Genomic DNA, 22271 nt, shown 5'->3' with positions numbered 1-22271 from the left:
AAAAAAAAAAAAAAAAAAAAAAAAAAAAAAAAAAAAAAAAAAAAAAAAAAAAAAAAAAAAAACTAAAATTTTGTCATAAAAAAGGGCCCCTTTACTTTCCACCTACAAAAGAAGACTCATAACAGAGGCTCTCCTTTATTCTTTTGCAAATAAGTTGAGGAAAGGAACAATAATAGAATAGGATAAACAATTGCTTCATTGCCAATTTTCTATACAAAACAAATTAAGGCTTAAATTTTCACATTCACAACATTTGAATATCAATCAAACAGCCATTTGGCCTACCTTCAACCTTCAACATTATCGTGCAGTGCCACATACGAGACGATCAAGATCCCAACGTCACCTAATAGTACAAGAAAAAATAAGGCTCTTAACTACAAAAAGTGTATAAACTTCAGTCCACCAAGGATGCCTCCTCAAAAACAAGTGAATATCGACAATGATAACTGATGCTAGAAGTTAAAAGAGGAAGCAGCGTCCTGGTTCAAAATGTAATTCTAAATGCAATAACCAAGCACATGCTTAAAGTAGTAAACTTACAGAACTGATTCTAGCTGTCTTCTGTATCCAAGTCAGTTTATACACAAAATATTGCTAACATTTACCCCATCATGGAATTTACAGGACATTACAAAAAAGGCAGAAGAAAAGAACTCTGGAAGTTAATTACACTGAGGCAAGGTTCAAGGACGACCATGGCTTCTTCTTTATAGTTCCAAGTTTTTCAGAGCCTCTGGTATTTTCTCGATGATAGTAGGCTTGATGTCACCATCTCTTTCTCCTTTCTCTGTTGTCTCGATACATTCTTGGAATCTAAAGCAACTGACGAGATGGTCGTTGGTTAACCCGGCCACCTGCATGAATGTGTAGATGACTGTTGGTCCCACACTTCGAAATCCTCTCTTTACGAGATCCTTGCTAATCACATCTGCTTTCGACGTCTTATCAGGAACCTGCCGGGGATATCGGAATTGACTGATGGTAGGTTTGTGGTTGACAAAGTTCCAAACGTACACGTTGAAGGATCCAAATTCATCAATTACCTACAACACAATGAAGAAGAGATAAGAGTCAGTCATTTCTTCTCCCTCCCTCCCTCTCTCTCTCCTTTGATTGGTTTGAGATTAGACAGGGTAACCATTACACATAAACAAATTAAAGAAACCAAACCCAACAATGACAAGCATTGCAATGGAAAGAAAAAAAATATATGATAAGGTATAAATCTTTGGGTGTATAGGTGCAAGACAAGACGAGTTCTCAAACAGAGCGCATTCAGATTCAGCACAGGCCATACATCCGTTTTATGCAACATAAGAAACGAATAAACAAAGTTTAAGGAGAGTTAGCATCTACCTTGCACATTTGACGACCATTTTCAATGATAGCTCGCACCTTGGGTTCTGACAGTAAAGAGGTAGCAGCACTTCCAGGTGCAACCATCTTTTTCTCGTTTAATTTTGAAACAGCATTTGGATCAAAGTCCAAGAAGGTTTCCCTTAAGTACACATTATACAAGGTTAAGTCAAAAAAAATAATAATAATAACAGATATCAATTTGGAAATATCATATTAAGAACCAGCCAAACGCCAATAATATAACGATACTACACTCACTTCTGAAATAATAACAAACTCAGCAGTAAAGTGATACCTAAATAGATGTCTTTTTTTGAGGATGGTAGGCCACGTAAGTTCAGCTAAAGCACCCGATAGGCAAAGCAGTTCGAACAATTTTCTGCAAGTGGCGATCTTTTTAGAGATTAAAAGGAAAAGTTGATGAATGCAGATTGATGCAAGGATTGAAATAAGAAATCTGAAACTTCATCATATAGTTACGCACTTATCATCGTGAACTGGAACTCCCCATTCTTCATCATGAAAAGCAGCATAACATGGATCTAGCAAAGAAGGAAAAACAATCCTGCTTTAGAGCCCCAGCCAAACTTGAACAGTTCTTAGAAAGATAAAGCTAATACTCTAAAGTCTGAATGAGATATAGGTAGCCTCAAGAAAATAAACGATGAAGCGACTCACAAACAAGTAGTTGGTTACCAAAGCATAGGTGGAAAAGTCACTAAGATAGAGAGGAGAGGTGACTATTTGTAAATCGCATAATGCATCTGCTTAAGAATCAAGAGCATGAGCAAGATAATTTGATATTTATGCATTTTGTCAAATTTGATAGTCCACACCCTTCTGAGTATAACTTTTGCCCGGTTTTGTCGAGGAATATGTGAACAATTCTCATCAAACATTAAATAATTTACCATAGTATTTCTTGAACTACTCTTGGGCCGCTGATAATCAATAAATCTATTTTGCAGACCATTCGTTAAATAAATATCGAAATATGAAATCTTGATACATAAAGGGCTCAACAAAGTTTGGAAGCTAAATGGGATTCAATGCTTACATTACAACCACTCTTCACTAACAAAAAATGTCACTTAAAAGATCTAAAACTACACAACACATACATCAGCCCCTTCAGTTTGAAGTTTCCTACCATATATAAAAAAGAATGGAGAGAAGAAGTAGAGAAGGGCCACTAGAGTATGGCAAATTATTCAGGCATCCACTCTATTCTCATGGTCAAGGGATCCAAAAATGTGTAGATCTTCTAAGTGGCAACTACATCACGGCCGTCAATCCTAATGATTTCTCCCAGAGTATACAGGGCACGGTGAAAAATGAGGAGCCATATCAGATATGAGGAGGAAGACGAAAAATGAAGCGAAAATCAAACACTCAATATGATGAAAATTAAATGATAAGAATAGCAAAGAATCTGATAGAGTCCACCGCAAATTAGAACTCAATAGACCTAAAACAAAGATTTAATTGTACATTGCTTACTCAAAGTCTCAAAATTTGATAACTATAGTTCTTTATGGCCATGAACAGAATCGATCTACAACCCATATTGATATAATGAAACCCATTCCCTCATATACTAATCAACTTGACAATGCGTATCACTGACTAAAGAGCAATGCTGATAAGATAAGACACTATTTTTGGCTAACAGAAACAAACATTAAAAAAATGGTCCGAGTAGAATGAACAAGTAGATTCAACCAATTTAAACACACAGTACCTGTATTAGAAGTTACCCAAGCGCATCGTTTTTTGGGTTCTAAGCAACCGACTGTATTCGTCGCCGCCACCACACTTTCAGCACCAACCTTTTCAACGGCCTTTTCAGCCCTCTTTACCGTACTACTAGACTTTCTCCTCAAATTCGGACCGCGCTGCCTCGTACCTCTAGCACTAGATGCTCGACTATTAAACGAATCAGACGATGCATCAGAAGAACACGATGCATTCATCGAGAGGGTGAGAATCGCCTGGTGACGGTCCTGTTGCCTCAAAACCGATGGCACTGTAGTAACACATTGAGGCGGCGACAATGGCACCCTCTTGTCCTTTGATTCAGCTTCTTGGTGAGGCTTTTCAAGCTTCTTCAATGGCTTCACCCCGGATTTTCTAGTCTCTACAGTTCGTGCTTTGTTCCCGGTAGGCCCAAGTACCGGTCGGGAATCGGAATCCGCCACATTCATAGACCGGATTCTCGGAGGGCCTGACATTTCAGCGAAAATTGGGGCGGCGTAAAAATCAACCAGGATTCAGATTAAAGAAGCAAAAACAAGAGAATCCCACTAGTTCATTGGAGGCAACAAGGTGGAAATGGGTTTGAAGTTGAACAGTAGGGTTGGGGAGTGAACTGTGAGAAGGGAAGAGACAGAACCCTAGGTGGGGCCGAGAAATGGAGCCACATTGATGAACAAAAAAAAGCTCAGAGAGCGAAAAACTTATCTGGAAGTGGATGATGAGAAATTCGGAACGGCCATGATTGTGTTTGCGAGTATGAAAATCAAACGGGAAACTAAGAGAGAGAATTTAGAGAGAGAAAGAGAGAGGGAGAAAGAAAATAAGGGAAAGTGGAACGAAATTGTTTTTAGGGTTTACTTACAGGAAATTTTTTGTTCGACTTTCCTGCTGGAGAAAGCAACGAATCGAGAGAGAGACGGTGACAGAAAGGGAAATGACAGACCACTCCTCAACTGACACGTAAGCGTCAGTGGGGGCTGCGCGCGTTGAGCTGGATAAAATTATTCAACTTATCAAAATCAACTCTGTAATTTTGGTTAAACTATGCCTTTGAGATCCGAATTTTGGTCTGAAAATTCGAATTATTACGTAATAAATAAAATTAGTTTAATTGTATTTAATAGATTTTGAAATTTTTAACGTAAATCTTTCCACTTTAAATATTTCAATTCTTTATTTAATAAATAATTGTACATTTTTAAAGAATTTGTAAAATTAGTTCATTTATTAAGAATAAGTATGGTAAATTTTGAGAAATGTTAGAAAATTATGGGATAGTTTTCCCAAAAAAAATAAAAATCTTATAAATATAATAATTTAGGCGTTAATCAGTTAATTTGAACAAAATTTAAAAATAAACATGGACAAAAAAATATAATGTATATATATACAAATACTGGCAGAAGGGTAATACCTGTTTAAAAAAAAATTGTATCAGATTTCGGTCTACATGGTCATCGGTTAAAAACGGATAATATTTATTAACAGTGTGTTTGAGCTATTACACAGAGTGTGTTTATAATAATAATTTAAAAAATTAAATAATTATCAAATTTCTTATCTTTTAATATACTATCGAAGTTTATAAATTTCAAATATTTATCAGATAATTGATAGGTGCATTAATCATGTTTTTTTAAATGGATAAATAAATAATAATTCATTTTAAAAATATTAAAAAAATTAAATTACAAATTGAGTACCTAAGTCTTTTTAGTTACATAAATTTTAAAAAATATCTAATATTATTTTTTATTTTTTATTTATGTTTATTTAATTTTCAATTTAAAAAATTTATAATTAGCCAATTTTGTATTTTTTTTAACCGATTTTATTAAACATAAAATCAAATTTATATATAATAGATCAATTAATTTTTTAACCAACGCTCCATTAAATTGATATTTAATAAACATTGTAATTTAATATATTTTAAAAAAAAAGAATATTTACCCAATGGGTTAAAATAAAATACTTTTTTAGAATATATAACATGCTATCATTGGTGTCTTGGAATTATTAAATCAGTCTTTGCTTTTTTTTTTTTTTCTTTTGAGTTAATTATTAAATCATTCTTAATTATATGTAATTATATCATATAACAGTATTTTATTAATATATGACCATCATTATGTTCTTTATTTATTTTTATTAACATAAATCATAGAAGATTGCCGTAATTAGAATGTTACTGTGTACTAAATATTAAAATTATAAAAGGTTAGTTTTAATTATTAATATGACGGTGGATAAATAAAATTTTTAAAAGAATAACTCGGCAACATAATCTAACTAAATTGGGTTGGGTTGTGAACTTTATTTGAGTTGTTCAGGTAAAAAATTTTGAGTTGGTCCATAGAAATTTTCAAACTCGATCCAATCCAATCTGTGTACCCCTAATAATTTTGTTGGAGATAATTTATAAATAAAAATTGACATGCTTTTAAAAAAAAAAATTAAGAAAAAAAAATGTGGGAATTATATATTTATACCATACCATTATCTTATTATAAATTAAAAATAGTCACCTTCGCTTCAATTTCATAAAATGACAATTATACTTTATTCATAATTTTGATTAAACCAAGGTGGATTAGATTACTTGTCGTAATCAAATCAACCTTCAAGCTAATTTTGTCCATTTATGTCTAATTAAACAAATTAATAATCAAATCAATCCAATTTTCCTAAAAAGATAAAAGAATGGAATATGATAGTATGCCCTTTCATTTTAGTTTAGCCATCGTGGATAAGGATAAAACTAGCATCGACCGACGTGTGTTATCTATCGTCTATGTTTGAATTGGACATCGTGAGATAACATGATATAAAATATATATCATCAACTCAAAGGTCGTGATACGGTTTAATTGTTTATGTTTCAAATTATATTTTTCTAAACTAGCCAAGTACACTTATAGGAGTGTTCAACAAACTCAATGATCCAATATAATGAACGGGTGGGACGGAGTTGGAGAATATAATACTCTTCATTATCCCTGTTTAGGTGGCGAGAAAGAAATCTCTCTCGGCTCGCTTTCCATTCTCTGTTTAAACATAAATTTTCTACCATGTTCAGAGGGGTTAGTTACCCGCTTTCTTGTACTTCTCCTCTACAACCTCCTTCAATTTCTCGAGACCAAAACGTCGAGCTGAGGAATGGGCTACCTGAGAAGGCTGCGATAGGGCCTCATGGTACCCAAATCAAGAAAATGAGCCTTGAAGGCATCAAAGATTAGAGGCATTTGGTTTAAATGTTTTGAGACAAGAAAAAGCCCTGCTCCAGCTGCATTCACGTCTAGATAAACGTAGCTCACCCTGTCTCTGGCTGCTGTCATAAACAAAAACACTGCATGTCCAAGCCCTGCTAGCTTGGTTGACAAGACCATGCCATAGTACCTGTCCTTGAACAAGTTAGCACCACTCAAATCATCCCATTTTTCCCAGTTCTCCCACCAATCTCAACATCTATGGACCCAAACCAAAAATTATCTAACCTGACTGACCCGTTGTTTGAAATATTTAAACTTTATTCTAAATTTCAAGATCCATCATTGCAAAGGAGAGTGACCAACCTCGAACAATCTAACCATGTTAGTATATAAAGATGTTCATTGGTTGGGTAAGTCAAGTTAGGACATTTTTTAAATATAACATAAATTTTGAAGAATCTATAAACTTTTTTTAAGTATGATCATAAGTTGCAGTTTAAATTAAACGAAAATATTGAAAAGGGAAGAAAAATAAGATTAATTGAATAATCATTAAAAAAAAAAACAAAAAGTAAACTTTTAGCAAAATTGAGAAAAGGTGGATGAACGTGTGAACCACACCACCATGATATGAAAAGATCTAAAATGTAAATATATGAAATCTCTATCAAAATTAAACACAAAATTGAAAAGAACTATGGAACATTTTCAAAAGACACAAAATTTAAAGTTCGACTCAAACTCAACCAAAAATTTAGGACTACGAGTTCTTTACCCATCGAGCTTAGGATAAATGATCGGTCGAGATCAAGTTCATTCAATCTTTTCAAGAAGAAATACAATTTATGCCCTTTTGTTCTTCATTTTTTCAACTTTCCATACATGAGTCATAACGTCGTGGGAAAATGCAAGCACAGGTAACGATCCCCTCGAGATGAAAATTAGCAGTAAAGAAACGAGAGTGGTCAGGCATTCACAAAAGAGAAATTTACTATACAAAACAAGTTCACTCCTTGACAAGCAATCAACTAATGGAAAATAAGTGCATTAATGAGAACAATGTACTCACTGGTAGATCTCGAACTGATTGGTGAGCTTCATCTAAAAACAGCATCAATCGCCACTCCTCACTGGTCTGAGAGCCCGTGTCGTTGGTTGTATATTCGTATCGTCTATTCGGTTTTAGAAGAGCCTTCGTTTGGATCATCAGATCTAAGTTGATTGGACGATGAAGGCAGCTCCTCAGCAGAAGCAGCATTTGGGTTGAAGGGTTTCTTAAACTGAACCAAGATCATGGTCATGTTGTCACATCCTTCACCACCAGCTGAAGGTGCCAAACATCTGTCAAATACTCTCTCGCAAATAACTGAGAGTTTGCTTTCCTGCATATTTACACAAAGTGGAATCAGTATATAGTGTCTATGCTAGCTTACGTGCACCTCGATTAATCTCGGTATGATCCTATCATTTAACCACTAATAAAAAGTCTTAACACGAACTTACTGTTTTTAGTTGATCTCCAATGTAGTCGACCAGTTGTTGGCTAGACATGCAATCCCTGTGCAGAGAGAGATGGTCAATAAAACCAAATAAATGCACATATAACATTATACTCAATTGAATAGGTTGCTTCCATAGGAAGAGCAATATTTCTATACTACATCAATGTTCTCAGTTTAGAAAGTCTCAGAACTACAATGCTGAATTTTCCTGCTTGTACAAGTAGAAGTGGGACTATTAAAATCCCAGGCATAAATTATTTCAAGTCAATTAGACTTCATCAATTAAATTGCTCCATCACATCATTACAGAAGATAGGGATCGGGTGCGTGCTTGTGCGATATAATTCAAAGGGCTAAATGGTTTGAACTTTAGAGGGATTATTTAGCCCATAAAAGCATATATTCTCAAACTTACCAGATCCCATCACAGGCAATTACAAGAAACTCGTCATCCTCACAAAGCTCAACCTAATTACGAAAAGAAAAAAAAAAAAAAGAAAAAAAAAAGAGAGAGAGAGAGATCAAGAGAAAGGAATGAAAGGGATTAAAAAGAAAATAATGAAATCCTTCCAAGAATAATTAGTTTCAGTCTTCAGTAAATCATATACTACCACCAAAACTAATGTCAATCATGTAAATTCCCAAAATTTAATAATTTACTTCCAAAATGGTATCAGTTAAACTATAAGAATAAGGAAAAAAATTATCTGATGAGTTCTTGAACAAGAAAATTGCTGCATAAGAATAATTAAAAAGAACCATATAAATATTTAACACCCTAGCGGAAGTATTGAAGCCGTTAAACACATACAGTTGTTACATCTGGGTTGGCTGTTACAATCTGCTTTTCTGCAGGCATACTTTTGTTCTGCTTAAATTCCATGTCTCCTGTAAAAACAAGGTTCCAAATAAATAATAGCCACGGAAGGAGATTCTCAATTTATATTCCAAATTTAGAACGACTGTGAAAGTATGCCCCCATAGCCTAGGCACATGCTTTCCCCAAATTATACTTCAATCTAGAACTAAGTCATAGATAGCATGCACCTATAGCTCGTGCCAAGTTGAGACTTCCATTGACACGACCAACTCGGATGAAACCACCAGCTTTCAGAATCCTGTCCTTCTCAACCTCAAGATCAGGCTTGTGATCTTTAGATAGATTATATGCCTGCAAAGAAGATGTTAGGCGGAGCACTAGACGCCCATGAAAATATCTCGATTATTCAAATTATTCTGCCTAATTTGTGGTGCTTTTCATGACATTAAGGGAATCATATTTCGGTAATACTATCAGAATTGTTATATTCATATACATTTAATGATTCTTCACTCACAGCCTGTTATGCAAATTCACTAATCAGAGTTAAATTACTTGTATTTCCGGCAAGAAATTTCAGAGCAATCTGATTAAGAAGCAGTGGAACAGAAATTGAGAGTTAGTCATCATCTCTCCAGTTAGCATATCCAATAGTCTGCCTATCCCAACTCACCTCCCTCCGAATTCAACGACATTAAACCAAACTGACATAGAAATTTAACCGTCTATTCATCTAACAAGACCAATATTCAGATAAAGTAAAACGAAATAAGTTGGGGCAAGGGAAATGAGAACAAAAATAGTTGAAATAAATAAGGATATGCTAACGATCACATATTTACACATCCAATCGGTTATATCTTCAGACTTCTTATTACTTTTCAAAACCTCTAATCGGTTTTATGATAATACTTCAATTGGTTACTGTATTCACACTCCTAGTCAGGAAGATATATGTCACTGTTAAGCACATGTAAATCAAATGAGAGATGTCTTTCTGATAGAAATACCTGGCCCTTTCTGGAAATGACACAGCGAGAATCACCAGCATTTGCTACCACAAGCTGGTTATTTCGAATGATTGCAACACAAGCTGTGCTTCCAGCATTTGGTCCATGAAAGTCAGAGTGAGGTCCCTAGTTAGCAATATCACCTCCTCACTTTAATTGAATCCATGCCCAACAATATATGTACAATTGTTTCATAGCAAAATTTAACGCAAGACTAAATCAATGCTAAAGAAATACAGTTAGTAAACTGCAAATTGCATCCAACTGGACACAGAGGAAAGAGGGGGACTACCTCTTCTACAAACGCATGTCCACCTCAAAACAGAAAAGGAAAGTAAATCCACCATAGCAACCGGGAATTGTGCATAAAAATACCTCCTCCGCAGGCCAATCGTCCACTTGGTTGTTAGCTTCGCTACTCTTGGGCGACCATATAAATCCTTCTATCATACCAGAAATCTTGTCCATTTTGTCTCCCAAAACAGCTAACTCTCTCCATCCCCTCTGTCCAAGCATCATCTCATCCATTCTGCATCATTTAAGATTGTCAAAATAAGGAGTCAGGCTTTGCATTTTCTACAAAATCGGGTCTTTCAACCAACAAGGGTGGAAGAGGGGAAGCAAGAACCACATTATATCAGGATTTGGAGACTGTGCCCCTATTTATTTCAATTTAATTAATCTTTGTTACCAAATGATCACAAATAAGTAGTGCATCAAATGAAATCCACAACTATAAAACTGTCAACGACTATGACAGTAGAAAGCCCAAACAAACATGATGCACTAGTTATTTCATCGTGATCCATAAAATAAAGAGATTTCCCCCTACTTAATCCAGGACAATGACTATAACCATCTAAAATACTGGGTAGACTAAAACAAAGCCAGCGGACTAATAACCTGAGAAAGGACTTCTGTAATGAAGTTCCCACATCTCCAGCCATGTATGATTCGTGCTTGAGCACCTGTCGGTGAAGGTACTTGGCACAGAACTTAGAAACTGCTTTACCTGCATTTTAATAGAATTTGTAGGGGGGAGAAAAAAAAAAAGGCATCACAGAAGTGGTAGTACATATCAATCAACAAATAATTGATGGTAAAATAGAGAGAGATGCTGCTCAAAGGACAGAAGCTAACCTCCATGGCCATCATAAACACCAAAGAAAGATGTTGATGTGTCCAAATCTAGACAGGCTGCATGCTGAAACTTAAGTAGGGTGAGATCGGAACAATCCATATGTAACACACAACATAACAAAACTCAAATATTGCTCCTTTTAAAATGTGCAGAATGCAGATCAGTTTCGGAGACTTCAAAAGATAGTTCCACTCCCAAACTTAACAACAATCTCAATTTCAGATGAACCATCTCCACAGGCCACAGCAAGCTACAGTGAGTTTGAGTAGGTAGTAGATTTCCAAATAAAATGCAGGCACTGTCCAGTAACGCATCAGACAGAAGCCTCCCAAATGATTGGAAATTATTAAAAGTGTAAGACTAATAATCATTTTGCTCCACCCAATTCCAAGAGTTGTTAAACATAAAACTAAAGTCCCAAATTTTCATGGCATTGTAGATCTTATGATGCAAACTCTCTGTTCCAATGCACCAAGAGGAGTGCTTATAAAGAACACAGGTGACAGCACATACAGTACCACTACAAAAAGATAAACCGAATAGCAATATTCTATTCAGAAGTTTTCAAAATGCATACATTGCAACTTCCTACAGATAATATAGTCCAAAGCAGGTTCATCCTATGATATATTAATTTGAATGGATGGCAGTATGCAATAGAGTGCATGATGAACAACTGAGTAAATAACATGGCACAGACTTCAACGTCAAAGGGAACGGATACAGTAGAAGGAAAACTCACAGCATCTTCCATGGTTGCACGCCACCCTTGCATTGAGGAAAGGCCGTACCGAAGCCTTTCGTTCTCACCATCATCCGAGGCCTTTTCTGTTTTGGGGGAGCTCAGATATATCCCCATTTTCAATCTGGAATTAGAGAAAAACCATGAATCACCAAAAGGTCACCCCCTCACAGAAAAATCATTTGTAGGCAGAGTTCACATCATTTCCAAGAGGAAGGGGGAAAAACTGAAAGGATCAATCTAATTGTCAGAGACTAATCGGAGTAAAACGGTATCCGTCCGTCCCAATGCATTTTCTCAAGAAAAATAATACAAAAACCAATAGGTTCCGAACTTCCAACTAAAACACATCGAAATGTTCATTTCTCACAACACCATCCCTCCATCTTCCAAACTGTCGTTTAGGTTTCAGAGCAGACACAAGATTCAAACAAATGAAAATACAACATACAACATACATCCATACATCCATACATACTTCGTAAACTCCCTCCAAATCAAGTCAGAATCAACATCAAAACTAACAGCGACCGAAGAATGAAGCCTCCACAAATTCTTGGCAAACAAACAGATCATACAAACGGAAAGAAACTCCAAAGAAACAGAGATCGGAAAATCAAGAAATACCTCCACAATCAAATTCAATCAGATTCAGTAAACAAAACAAACTAGAAGAAACGAAAGCAAACAAACAAAAATTGAGGGAACCCCTCACCCGCCAAGCGCTTCGAACACTAGTTTCAGCGGAGAGAGGAAGAAGAGAGAACTATATTTTAGTGTTGTCTTTTTTTTTTTTTTTTTTTTTTTTTTTGTTCCTTCGAAAATGTTAGACCCTTCCGTTGGGTTTTAATTATTTATTGTATGAAGATAAATCAATTCAATACACGATATTTTCCGACTGAAATGAAGCAGGTACGGCACGTGTCCTACACATGTATTCAGTTTCAAATTATGGGCTGTGCAGCCCATACATCTTTAAATTTCAGCCCATTAAGGCCCAAACATATCAGGAATTGGGCCACCTTTTCACTCGTGGGCTTTTTTGGATCACAGGCTCTAATGGGTTTGGACCAAAACAAGGAAATTACCAAATTTGTCATATAAAACATTTATTTTAAATAGCTTTTTTTTAATTTATTAACAAATATTAATAATTTATTTCATGAATTTTGTATGATTTAGTCCTTATCTTAAATTTTATAATACTTTAACCTATGAACTTTAATATATAAAGAATTTGGATAATAATTAATTATTTATGATATTTTAAATGGTCTTCTAAATGTCTTACTTTATGAAAATTAAAGGTATTTAAACTATAGCATAAAAGAAACTTTATTATCCTAAACTGTCAAAGAAAAAGTTGTTTTTTTTTTTTTTTTTTTTACAGATAAAATAAAATAAAATGTTATCCGAGACACCATTATTTAAATAATAAAAATAAAATTTAAGATTTTTATGCAATTTGCATAGCCAATAAATGAGTCGGTGCCAACCAATCTCTTCTTTTAAAAAAAATAAGCCTCTCAACTCCAGCCACAATAAATATATATATATATATATATATATATATATATATATATATATATATCCTGAATTAAACAATAGACCATATGATATAGGATAAGATCGTTACAAGAATAATAATAATAGTAATAAATATGATGGATAAGTTTTTTTTTTTTTTTTTTAACGGAAAATATTTTGTAAGCTTTTTTTATTATTATTAAAAATAAAGTAAATTTAACATATGAGATAGTTATTTATTTATTTATATGACAAAATATGAGCAAAGACAAAATGATTGATCTATGGAACAGAGAAGATAAAGAAGAAATTGGGTTGTGTTGGATAATGAAAGTCTTATATTAGCTAATTTAGGGGATGATCATGGATTTATAATCAATTAATACTCTCTCCGGAACCTTTTGGGGAAGCCCAAAGCAAAGACACGAGAGTTTATGCTAAAAGTGGACAATATCATACCATTGTGGAGAGTCGTGTTCGTCTAACATGGTATCAGAAGCATGCCCTGAACTTAGTCGTGCCAATAGATTGGTAAATCCTCAAATGTCGAACAAATGACTCCAAAAGAAAAGGAGTCAAGCCTCGATTAAGGGAGAGGTGTTGGATGATAAAAGTCCCACATCGACTAATTTAGGAAATGATCATGGGTTTATAATTTAGGAACACTATCTCCACAATATCATACCATTGTGGGGAGTACGTCTAACATAGTATTAGAGTCATTCATCTAACAGGTTGAATCCTAAAAAAAAAAAGGCTCGAGATTATATAAATATACATTTTTTTTCAATATATAAAGGTAAGAATTTTATCCATTCTAAAATTCTTGTCACATCCAACATTATTGTAGCTAATTGAGGCAAAGAGACTGCGATGTACAATTTCTTTTCCTTTCCTAGTTTATCGTAATTATTATGGGAATATAGCGGGTCCTCGTAAATACTTCACCTTAAAATTAAAGGAAATACTACAATTAAATTATTATTGTTTTTTTTTTCTTTTATGATGTTTCCTTTTCAAGCAATACCATGCCACCAAATTTATTTAATACGGGTCCAACTTGACACGTGTCAAACCAATTGCCATCCGACTGCAAATTGGGCATAAATTTCATTGCATTTACACCCCCACGCCCCTCGACCCACCTCCACACTACAACCTTATCTCGTTCATGTCTATTAAATTTTCAAAATTTTAAATTTTAATAAGCTTTTAAAATTTCAATTTTATTTTTGATAAATCAAGTTTAAAAAAATTAAATTATATATAAAATTTAATGATCCAGTTCAACACAAAATTTAATTTTATGTCTAATAATTTACTAATTAAAAAAATGTTTAACTAGTCCCACGTGGACACTAATTTAGGAAATAATCCTAGGTTTATAAGTCTCACGTCGCTAATTTAAGAAATGATACTCCCCTCGAATAAAGTACGTCTCCCCTTAATCAAGGCTCGACTCCTTTTCTTTTGGAGTCTTTGTTCGATATTTGAGGATTTACCAATCTACCAGGTTAGATGAATGACTCTAATACCAAGTTAGACGAACACGACTCTCCACAATGGTATGATATTGTTCATTTTGAGCATAAGCTCTCATGACATTACTTTGGGCTTCCCAAACGGTCTCACACCAATGGAGATAGTATCTTTAAATTATAAATCCATGATCATTCCCTAAATTAGTTGATGGGGGACTTTCATCATCCAATATCATGTTCCTTTAACATGGTATCAAGGCCACGAAGTTAGTCACGTCAATAGATTGGTAAATCCTCAAATGTCAAACAAAGAACTCCAAGGAGTTGAGCCTCCTAGAAGGCACGGAGCTTAATTTTATGTCTAATTATTTATTAATTAAAAAACGGTTAGAAACACTATGTATTATATTTTAATTAATGTAATTTAAAATATCTAAATATAGTACTCTAATGAATCTTAATTCTAGTCCATATAGTTACGGACTAGAATTTAAAAGGAGTATTTTTAATAAAATAGATGAAAATTTTAAAAAATAAGGCTCTGCCGAGACGCGAAAATGCGCCGTTTAATCTGGGTGCAGTTAGGTTGTCGTCTCTACCTAACTCCCGTCTGTATATTCTATCCACAGAGAAAACGCTTGTGCGTAAAAAGGACACGTGTCGGTTTCCAAATATTCTATCCACAGAGAAAACGCTTGTGCGTAAAAAGGACACGTGTCGGTTTCCAAATATTCTATCCACAGAGAAAACGCTTGGCGTAAAAAGGACACGTGTCGGTTTCCAATTCCTTTATTTATACGCTCACTCCCTTTGGTACTATCTCAGGGCGTCGTTCGTCATTGTTGATTTCAGTTTCTCGGTGCCGATCAGCTGATAAAACGATCAAGATGATTATCACCGTGAAGGATTCGACGATGGTGAGACCGGCGGCGGAGACACCGCGCCGGAGTCTCTGGAACTCGAACGTGGATCTGGTGGTGCCGAGTATCCACACGCCGAGCGTCTACTTCTACCGACCAACCGGTGCTTCCAATTTCTTCGACAGTCAGATTCTCAAGGATGGCCTAAGCAAGGCGCTGGTGCCGTTCTATCCAATGGCTGCACGGTTACGGCGCGATGAGGACGGTCGAATCGAGATCGATTGTAACGCCGAAGGTGTGCTTCTTGTCGAGGCTGAGACGACGGCGGTTATCGATGATTTCGGTGATTTCACGCCGACGTTGCGGCTCCGACAACTTATTCCGGCCGTCGATTATTCCGGCGGAATCGAATCGTATCCGTTGTTGGTGTTACAGGTACCACACATTCCGTGCCTCGTTTCTATTTGTCGTTGCATTACTTTTTGAGCTTCATTATTTAATAATTAGCTGATATGGGACTCACTCCTCTAATTCTCAGCATAGAACAATCGGTTTGATTTTGTTGTGTGCAGGTGACTCACTTCAAATGCGGAGGAGTTTCACTCGGCGTTGGGATGCAACACCACCTAGCCGATGGCTTCTCTGGTCTCCACTTCATCAACACTTGGTCCGACATGTCGCGCGGCCTCGACCTGAAGCTCTCACCATTCATCGACCGGAGCCATCTCCGAGCACGGGAGCCACCTCAACCAATTTTTCGACATGTCGAATACCAACCAGCTCCGCCCATGAAGACCCCGGTCGAACCCGACCCAGAAGGTACCACCGTCTCCACCTTCAAATTGAGCCGCGAGCAGCTCAATCTACTCAAAGCCAAATCCAAGGAAAACGGCAACACTACCAACTACAGCTCCTACGAGATGCTCTCTGCCCACGTCTGGCGGTGCACGTGCAAGGCACGTAACCTGCCGGAGGATCAGGACACTAAGCTCTACATTCCCACCGACGGCCGTGCCCGGTTACGCCCGCCGCTTCCCAACGGCTACTTCGGTAACGTAATCTTCACGGCGACGCCGGTAGCCGTCGCAGGGGAACTGATGTCGAAACCGACATGGTTCGCCGCTAGCAAGATCCACGAAGCTTTGATTCGGATGGACAACGATTATTTGAGATCAGCTTTGGACTATCTCGAGGTTCAGCCGGACTTATCGGCGTTGGTTCGTGGGGCTCATACTTTCCAGAATCCGAATTTGGGGATCACGAGCTGGGTCCGGCTTCCGATTCACGACGCCGATTTCGGGTGGGGCCGGCCGGTTTTTATGGGCCCTGGCGGAATTGCGTACGAGGGATTGTCGTTTATAATCCCGAGTGCTTCCGACGACGGCAGCTTATCGGTGCCCATTTCTCTCCAGACTCAACATATGAAGGCGTTTGAGAAGCTATTCTTCGATATCTGAGCAGGTTAACCGGAGGACTGTTACAGACGGCGGTGGATTTTTCCGGTACGGCGGAAGAAGTTTGAAAGAATGGTAGGCGGGGTTTTTTCGGGTACTTTTACTCTGTTATTTTGGGTATTTTTCAGCACAAGTTTAAACGGCGTCGTTTTGTATTTTAATCGTAAAGACCTTCCGGTGAAGCATAATAATATACGTGGACGGGAACCGGAATTTCTCAAGGATTTTGTAGTCCGATTATTATATAAATTAATGCTCATGGAATTTAGATTCACATTTTTTAATCATACGAGGCTGCACAGGGGACCACAATTAAATGCCTTAAAATAAAATGATTTATTCAGCCACTATTACGTGGAGAAACGTGTACAAGTTCTAGCCACACAAACTAGTTGATAATATTTGGAAAAATTAACACATTTTTTAAAATTTTAAATCATGTACATTATCCTTATCTAATGTCCTATAATTTTAATTTGTTTTTTTTAATTAAAAAATATATCTTCCAACGTTTTCTTATCTGGCGTGGGATGGGTTTTCAAAGGAGAGCGAGAATGATAGGGGTGCGTAAATTTTTATAATATTATTATTACTACTCTATTATATTTTAACTATTATTATTTAATTTAAAAAATGGCACGTTAACCTTTATTGTTAATTTCATTTGTTAACAATAACAATAATCATAATAATAATAATAATATTATTATTATTATAATACGTCACCTCCGCCCCATGTGTACCATGTACACTTCTACTTCTAATATCTAACTTATTGACCCCAAAATTTAACGTGTTTATCCCGACAATAAATTCAACTTTAAATTATGGTGATCAATTTTTAAAGATAAGCTATCTATTTATAACCATTATAATCTCGGGAGCTATTTACCACAATCTAAAATAATTTTATTATTCTTCCTCATTGCTAATACTTTCAATCTTGTTTTTTAACGTGATAATTTATTTTGTTGTTGGGTAATCGTGTTTTGTTAGTACGTTATAAGTTATAATTTATTTTGGTGTTATAATTTATTTAAAAAAATATTATCTTGTTAGTACATTGACAATTAACATGATAAGCGCTAACAATGCTCAATTTTGCAAAATTAGAGGTGATTCTGGAATCCTTGCAAACGTTACAAAAAAAAAAAAAAACTAACTTAAAAAATTGATTCCAACCAAGAGCTTTATATCAAACTTTGAATCTATGATGGTCACTTTTAGATTCCAAGACGACTTACTACAGAATTAACTGGATCAAAACTAATTCAATAAATCGCTTTAAACAACAAATTTGAAGCAGGGTTTGAAAAAGAATAACGCAAAAAACGTATAATATTACATGCATTTAAATAGTCTAAAAAGATGACCAAAAAATTCATCTACAAACTACAACAACCAATAAAACTAGTAAATACAAATGGAAGAAAATAAGGCATACATAAATTGTTTTAATTGGTACTTCAACTACCAAAGATAGAGTCTTCATCACTTTCCAACATCAGTCACTCCATTATTTTATTGATTTGATATGCTAATGCTATAATGATTTTTAGGCTCAAGTCATTGTTTCAACTTGTACACTAGCTAGCCTTTGAAAATGCAATAAATTTCGTATCTTTAAATTATGATTATCTCTCGATTTTAGAAGCAACAGAAGAATACGAAGATATTCAAAACTTTATTATATAATAACTTAGTGTATTAGCGAAAACATGGTTGAATTTATTTTAAATATAATAATTTATTTTTGTTATATTCGAGACAATTGTATTAATAGACTCGCATGAAAGCTAATTTATATTAGAAAAATAAATTTAATGACATTTCTAATTTACACGTAAGTAAATATTATTGAAATTAATAAGCCCCATTTATTTATTTACATTTGCTGTTAAAATTAGTAAATAAATTATAAAAATTAAGGATTTGAAATATTTTTTAAACCTAATTTAATTTTTCAACTTCAATAATAATTATTAAATAATAAAACAAGCTCAACTCCTTAATCATAAATTTTTTAGTTGGGTTCGATCAAATTGTTAGAGCCATTTATTTAAATTTTTATTTTAGTAAATATATAAGGATAATTTGTAAAACATTTATCTATTTGTTATTATTATTTTAATTCATAATTTATTATTTTCAATAGTTATTAGAGAATAAATAATTATAAAATTAAATAAATATACGTATAATTATATGGTAACTCAAAATGCATTTTAAAAATATCAATAAATTCGTGTTAATTTAGAAAAGTAAAAATTGAAATATTTAATTAATCTTAGAATTAAAATTGAAAGTTTTTGGAAGAAAATTAATATATAATTTGTTCAACTTTTGGCGATCGAGCGGGAGGGCTTTTGCGCTCCATTATTTGATGCAATAGAAAATATCTTTCACACACGGAATCGGTGATTCTTCAGGTGCTACTTGGCGGCGAAATTTTGATCGGAAAATTGTTTGACGCCCGAATTCTTCAGGATCAGGTAGGTTTTCCTGAGCTTCATTTGATTTTTGTTATTCCTCTTCATTGAAATTTCCCTTCAGATTTCGATCCGAAAACCATAGATGCCTGGTAGTTAAACCCTAGCGGCCATATCTTGATCCTTTGTCTCAATCTCCATCTTCTTCAACGTTACTGTCTTCTTTCTTCGTCTATTGGTCTCCATTCTCTTTCCTTGACCTCTCTCCGCAAGGATTCTACTTCTGTCTTTCTCTCTCGGTATCTGTTGTGTGCCTGCTTTATAGCTGTGGTATCAGATATAGTTTCATGTAGTTATTGTGGTTGTGCAGATGTTATGACGTTGTTATGCTCGGATAATAGACAATTTTTGGTATTTATTGTCTGCTTGATGCTCTTGTTTTTGAAGATTCAAGGCCGAATTTCTTGTCTGTTTGTTATCCCATCGTCAATTAACTTGTTAAAGATTGGTTTACTTGGATTAATAGTATGCCATTTGGTCAGTGGTTTCATATGTGTGCATACATACAGTTGGTCAGTTCATATGTATGCATACATACAGTTGGCCATTTGGTCAGTGGTTTCATATCTATTTAAGATGTTTCATTGAAAGCTAGATGGTCAGTTCGAAATGACGCTGTATAAATTTTTTGTGATTTATAGTTTTTCGTCTGTCGAATATTTCTCAATTGAAAACTGGGGCGATTCACTTGTAGACTATTTGTAGTTTGTCATTTGGTCGTTGATTCAGTTGCCCTAGAACTTAAAGGATGCGTGTAGTTGACATGAAGCTGTAAGTGAGCAAACTGGTTGTGGTGACTCAGATACGGCTGTTTTGCCAACATAGTCATACGGATTTACTTTTTCATTATTTATTGATTGATCATTGAATGGATTACTTTTGAAATGTTTTTCCGATAAGAGCCTCTATGAATTTTAGATAAATTCCAAGTTGTATGCTAGTTTTATTCTCGCAATGAACAGATCTGTTAGCAGGTCATAGATAACAAATATATTTGGGGGTTGTCAAGGAAATGGAACAATTATTGGTTGAATGAACTGAAACAAGTGCATGGTGACTGGTTTTATGTTTTGCTCCTCTTTTTTGGTTGGTTTAACAACTGATTTCCATATAGTAAATGGGTGAGTTGTTTGTTTTTATTTTTTTGGTGAAATTCTAAATTGCTCTTTTCCTTCAAAAACTGACTTAGGCGCACTGGTTCTTCTTGCTACAGATGATTGCTTCTGTTTTTTTACAATTATATAAGAAATTCCGTCTTGCATCTAAGTTTTCGTACTTATAAAGAATTATAGATTGGTTGGATTCCCTTTTATTATCCGGTTTCTAGTTCTTGTTAAATTGTGGGTATTTTTTCCTTAGTTCGTATCCTTATCTAGGTTTTGGATGGATTGATATATTCACTGTGGATGGATTGATATATTCACTGTTTTTCATTAGAGCGAAGCCAGTGCTTGTGAACTTTGGTACTTTCTTTAAATTGGGATAAACGAGGGTGCACTGGAACTTGGTTCCCTAGTCGAATTTACAAAAGGTAGTTCAATTTTTATCAAACAAAGCTCAATTTCTCCTAATATATGGTGCAGATTTTCAGGTTAGGATAAGATGGCTCGAAATGAGGAGAAGGCCCAGTCGATGCTTAATCGTTTCATAGCCTTAAAAGCTGAGGAGAAGAAGAAACCCAAGGAACGCCGGCCTTACCTTGCATCTGAGTGTCGTGACCTTGCAGAAGCTGACAAATGGCGTCAACAAATTATGCGTGAAATTGGTCGCAAGGTTGCAGAGATCCAAAATGAAGGCCTTGGTGAGCACCGTTTGCGAGATCTCAATGATGAAATTAACAAGCTTATTAGAGAGAAGTCACATTGGGAACGTCGTATAGTTGAGTTAGGTGGCCCCAATTATTCCAAGTACTCGGCCAAAATGACTGATTTAGAGGGGAATATTGTTGATGTTCCAAACCCCAGTGGTCGTGGTCCTGGGTATCGGTATTTTGGTGCTGCTAAGAAGTTACCAGGTGTGAGGGAGTTGTTTGAGAAGCCTCCTGAGCTGAGAAAGCGTAGGACTCGTTATGATATATACAAGAGGATTGATGCAAGCTACTATGGGTATAGGGATGATGAGGATGGGGTTTTGGAAAGAGTGGAAGGTCCAAGTGAGGAGCGCATTAGAGCCGAGGCAGTTGAAGAGTGGCAAAGAATGGAAGAGATAAGGAAGGAAGCGAAGAGGGCAGTAAAGAGTGGGGAGGTAGCTAGCGTGGTGAACGTTGCAGCGAAGGAGGTGCTATTTGAAGAGGAGGAGGAAGTTGTGGAAGAAGAGAGGAGGAGAGAGAGAGAAATGAAGGAGAATTTGGACAAGGAGAGGGAGTTTGTGGTGCATGTGCCATTACCTGATGAAAAGGAGATTGAAAAGATGGTTTTGGAGAAGAAGAAGATGGAACTGTTGAGTAAGTACGCTAGTGACATGCTGTTGGAGGAACAGAGTGAAGCCAAGACCATGCTCAATATACAGCGGTAGACTAAACAACAGTATGTTTGTAGTTAGTGCTTAAAATTGTGGTAGATTTGGTTATTGTTTTTCATACTTGAATTTTCCATGCCCATGCAATGCATCACTGAAAATGAATTTGATTTATGCACTGATTTCTTGCTTATGTGGTCAGACTGACAAATCATATATTGTATCCAACCAGAGCAACAACAAAGATCGAGGTATATGATGAAATACTGTTATAATGTTTGTTTGTTGTTTGCTTTTGCTGTGAACATTTCTTAGTAGTGCAATCGATGTCGATTTGTGATGAACAACCTTTGATATTAGGTTGCTAGAATTTTCCAAATCCATGTACTCAGAGAGAATGCTTGAGAGACTGATATTTAGGCTCATTATTGGATAAGGTTCTTTGTAATTCCATTCTGT

General features: G+C 35.4%; 4 protein-coding genes across 5 annotated transcripts; 2 read left to right on the top strand and 2 right to left on the bottom strand.

Annotated features, from left to right (window-relative positions):
* Nucleotides 1-483: 483 nt before the first annotated feature.
* Nucleotides 484-3962, bottom strand: LOC111461081. The gene is made up of 5 exons (XM_023104543.1): nucleotides 3104-3962; nucleotides 1847-1904; nucleotides 1658-1741; nucleotides 1360-1501; nucleotides 484-1046 (listed from the first exon to the last, which is right to left on the bottom strand). Exons 1-5 carry the CDS (start codon nucleotides 3591-3593, stop codon nucleotides 711-713), a joined length of 1110 nt encoding a protein of 369 aa, XP_022960311.1. The 5' UTR covers nucleotides 3594-3962; the 3' UTR covers nucleotides 484-710.
* Nucleotides 3963-7163: 3201 nt separating this feature from the next.
* LOC111461180 (probable protein phosphatase 2C 60) lies at nucleotides 7164-12364 on the bottom strand. 2 transcript variants are annotated; one of them, XM_023104681.1, is made up of 11 exons: nucleotides 12260-12364; nucleotides 11545-11668; nucleotides 10802-10865; nucleotides 10565-10673; nucleotides 10037-10190; nucleotides 9662-9787; nucleotides 8879-9002; nucleotides 8643-8719; nucleotides 8247-8299; nucleotides 7833-7887; nucleotides 7164-7711 (listed from the first exon to the last, which is right to left on the bottom strand). In XM_023104681.1, the coding sequence occupies exons 2-11, from the start codon at nucleotides 11659-11661 to the stop codon at nucleotides 7502-7504; spliced, it is 1089 nt and encodes a 362-aa protein (XP_022960449.1). In that variant the 5' UTR covers nucleotides 11662-11668; nucleotides 12260-12364; the 3' UTR covers nucleotides 7164-7501. The 2 variants fall into 2 exon arrangements, with proteins under 2 accessions (XP_022960449.1, XP_022960450.1); XM_023104682.1 differs by lacking the exon at nucleotides 12260-12364 and adding an exon at nucleotides 12172-12251.
* Nucleotides 12365-15397: 3033 nt separating this feature from the next.
* Nucleotides 15398-17222, top strand: LOC111461177 (shikimate O-hydroxycinnamoyltransferase-like). Its single transcript, XM_023104676.1, has 2 exons — nucleotides 15398-15847; nucleotides 15985-17222. The coding sequence occupies exons 1-2, from the start codon at nucleotides 15440-15442 to the stop codon at nucleotides 16867-16869; spliced, it is 1293 nt and encodes a 430-aa protein (XP_022960444.1). The 5' UTR covers nucleotides 15398-15439; the 3' UTR covers nucleotides 16870-17222.
* A 1955-nt stretch (nucleotides 17223-19177) lies between these two features.
* On the top strand, nucleotides 19178-22096 carry LOC111461181 (pre-mRNA-splicing factor ISY1 homolog). Its single transcript, XM_023104683.1, has 2 exons — nucleotides 19178-19358; nucleotides 20939-22096. Exon 2 carries the CDS (start codon nucleotides 20958-20960, stop codon nucleotides 21867-21869), a length of 912 nt encoding a protein of 303 aa, XP_022960451.1. The 5' UTR covers nucleotides 19178-19358; nucleotides 20939-20957; the 3' UTR covers nucleotides 21870-22096.
* Nucleotides 22097-22271: the final 175 nt, after the last annotated feature.

The sequence above is a fragment of the Cucurbita moschata genome, unplaced genomic scaffold, assembly GCF_002738365.1.
Source record: "Cucurbita moschata cultivar Rifu unplaced genomic scaffold, Cmos_1.0 Cmo_Scf00024, whole genome shotgun sequence".
NCBI lineage: Eukaryota > Viridiplantae > Streptophyta > Magnoliopsida > Cucurbitales > Cucurbitaceae > Cucurbita > Cucurbita moschata.
This window is presented reverse-complemented; position numbering and strand designations above follow the sequence as displayed.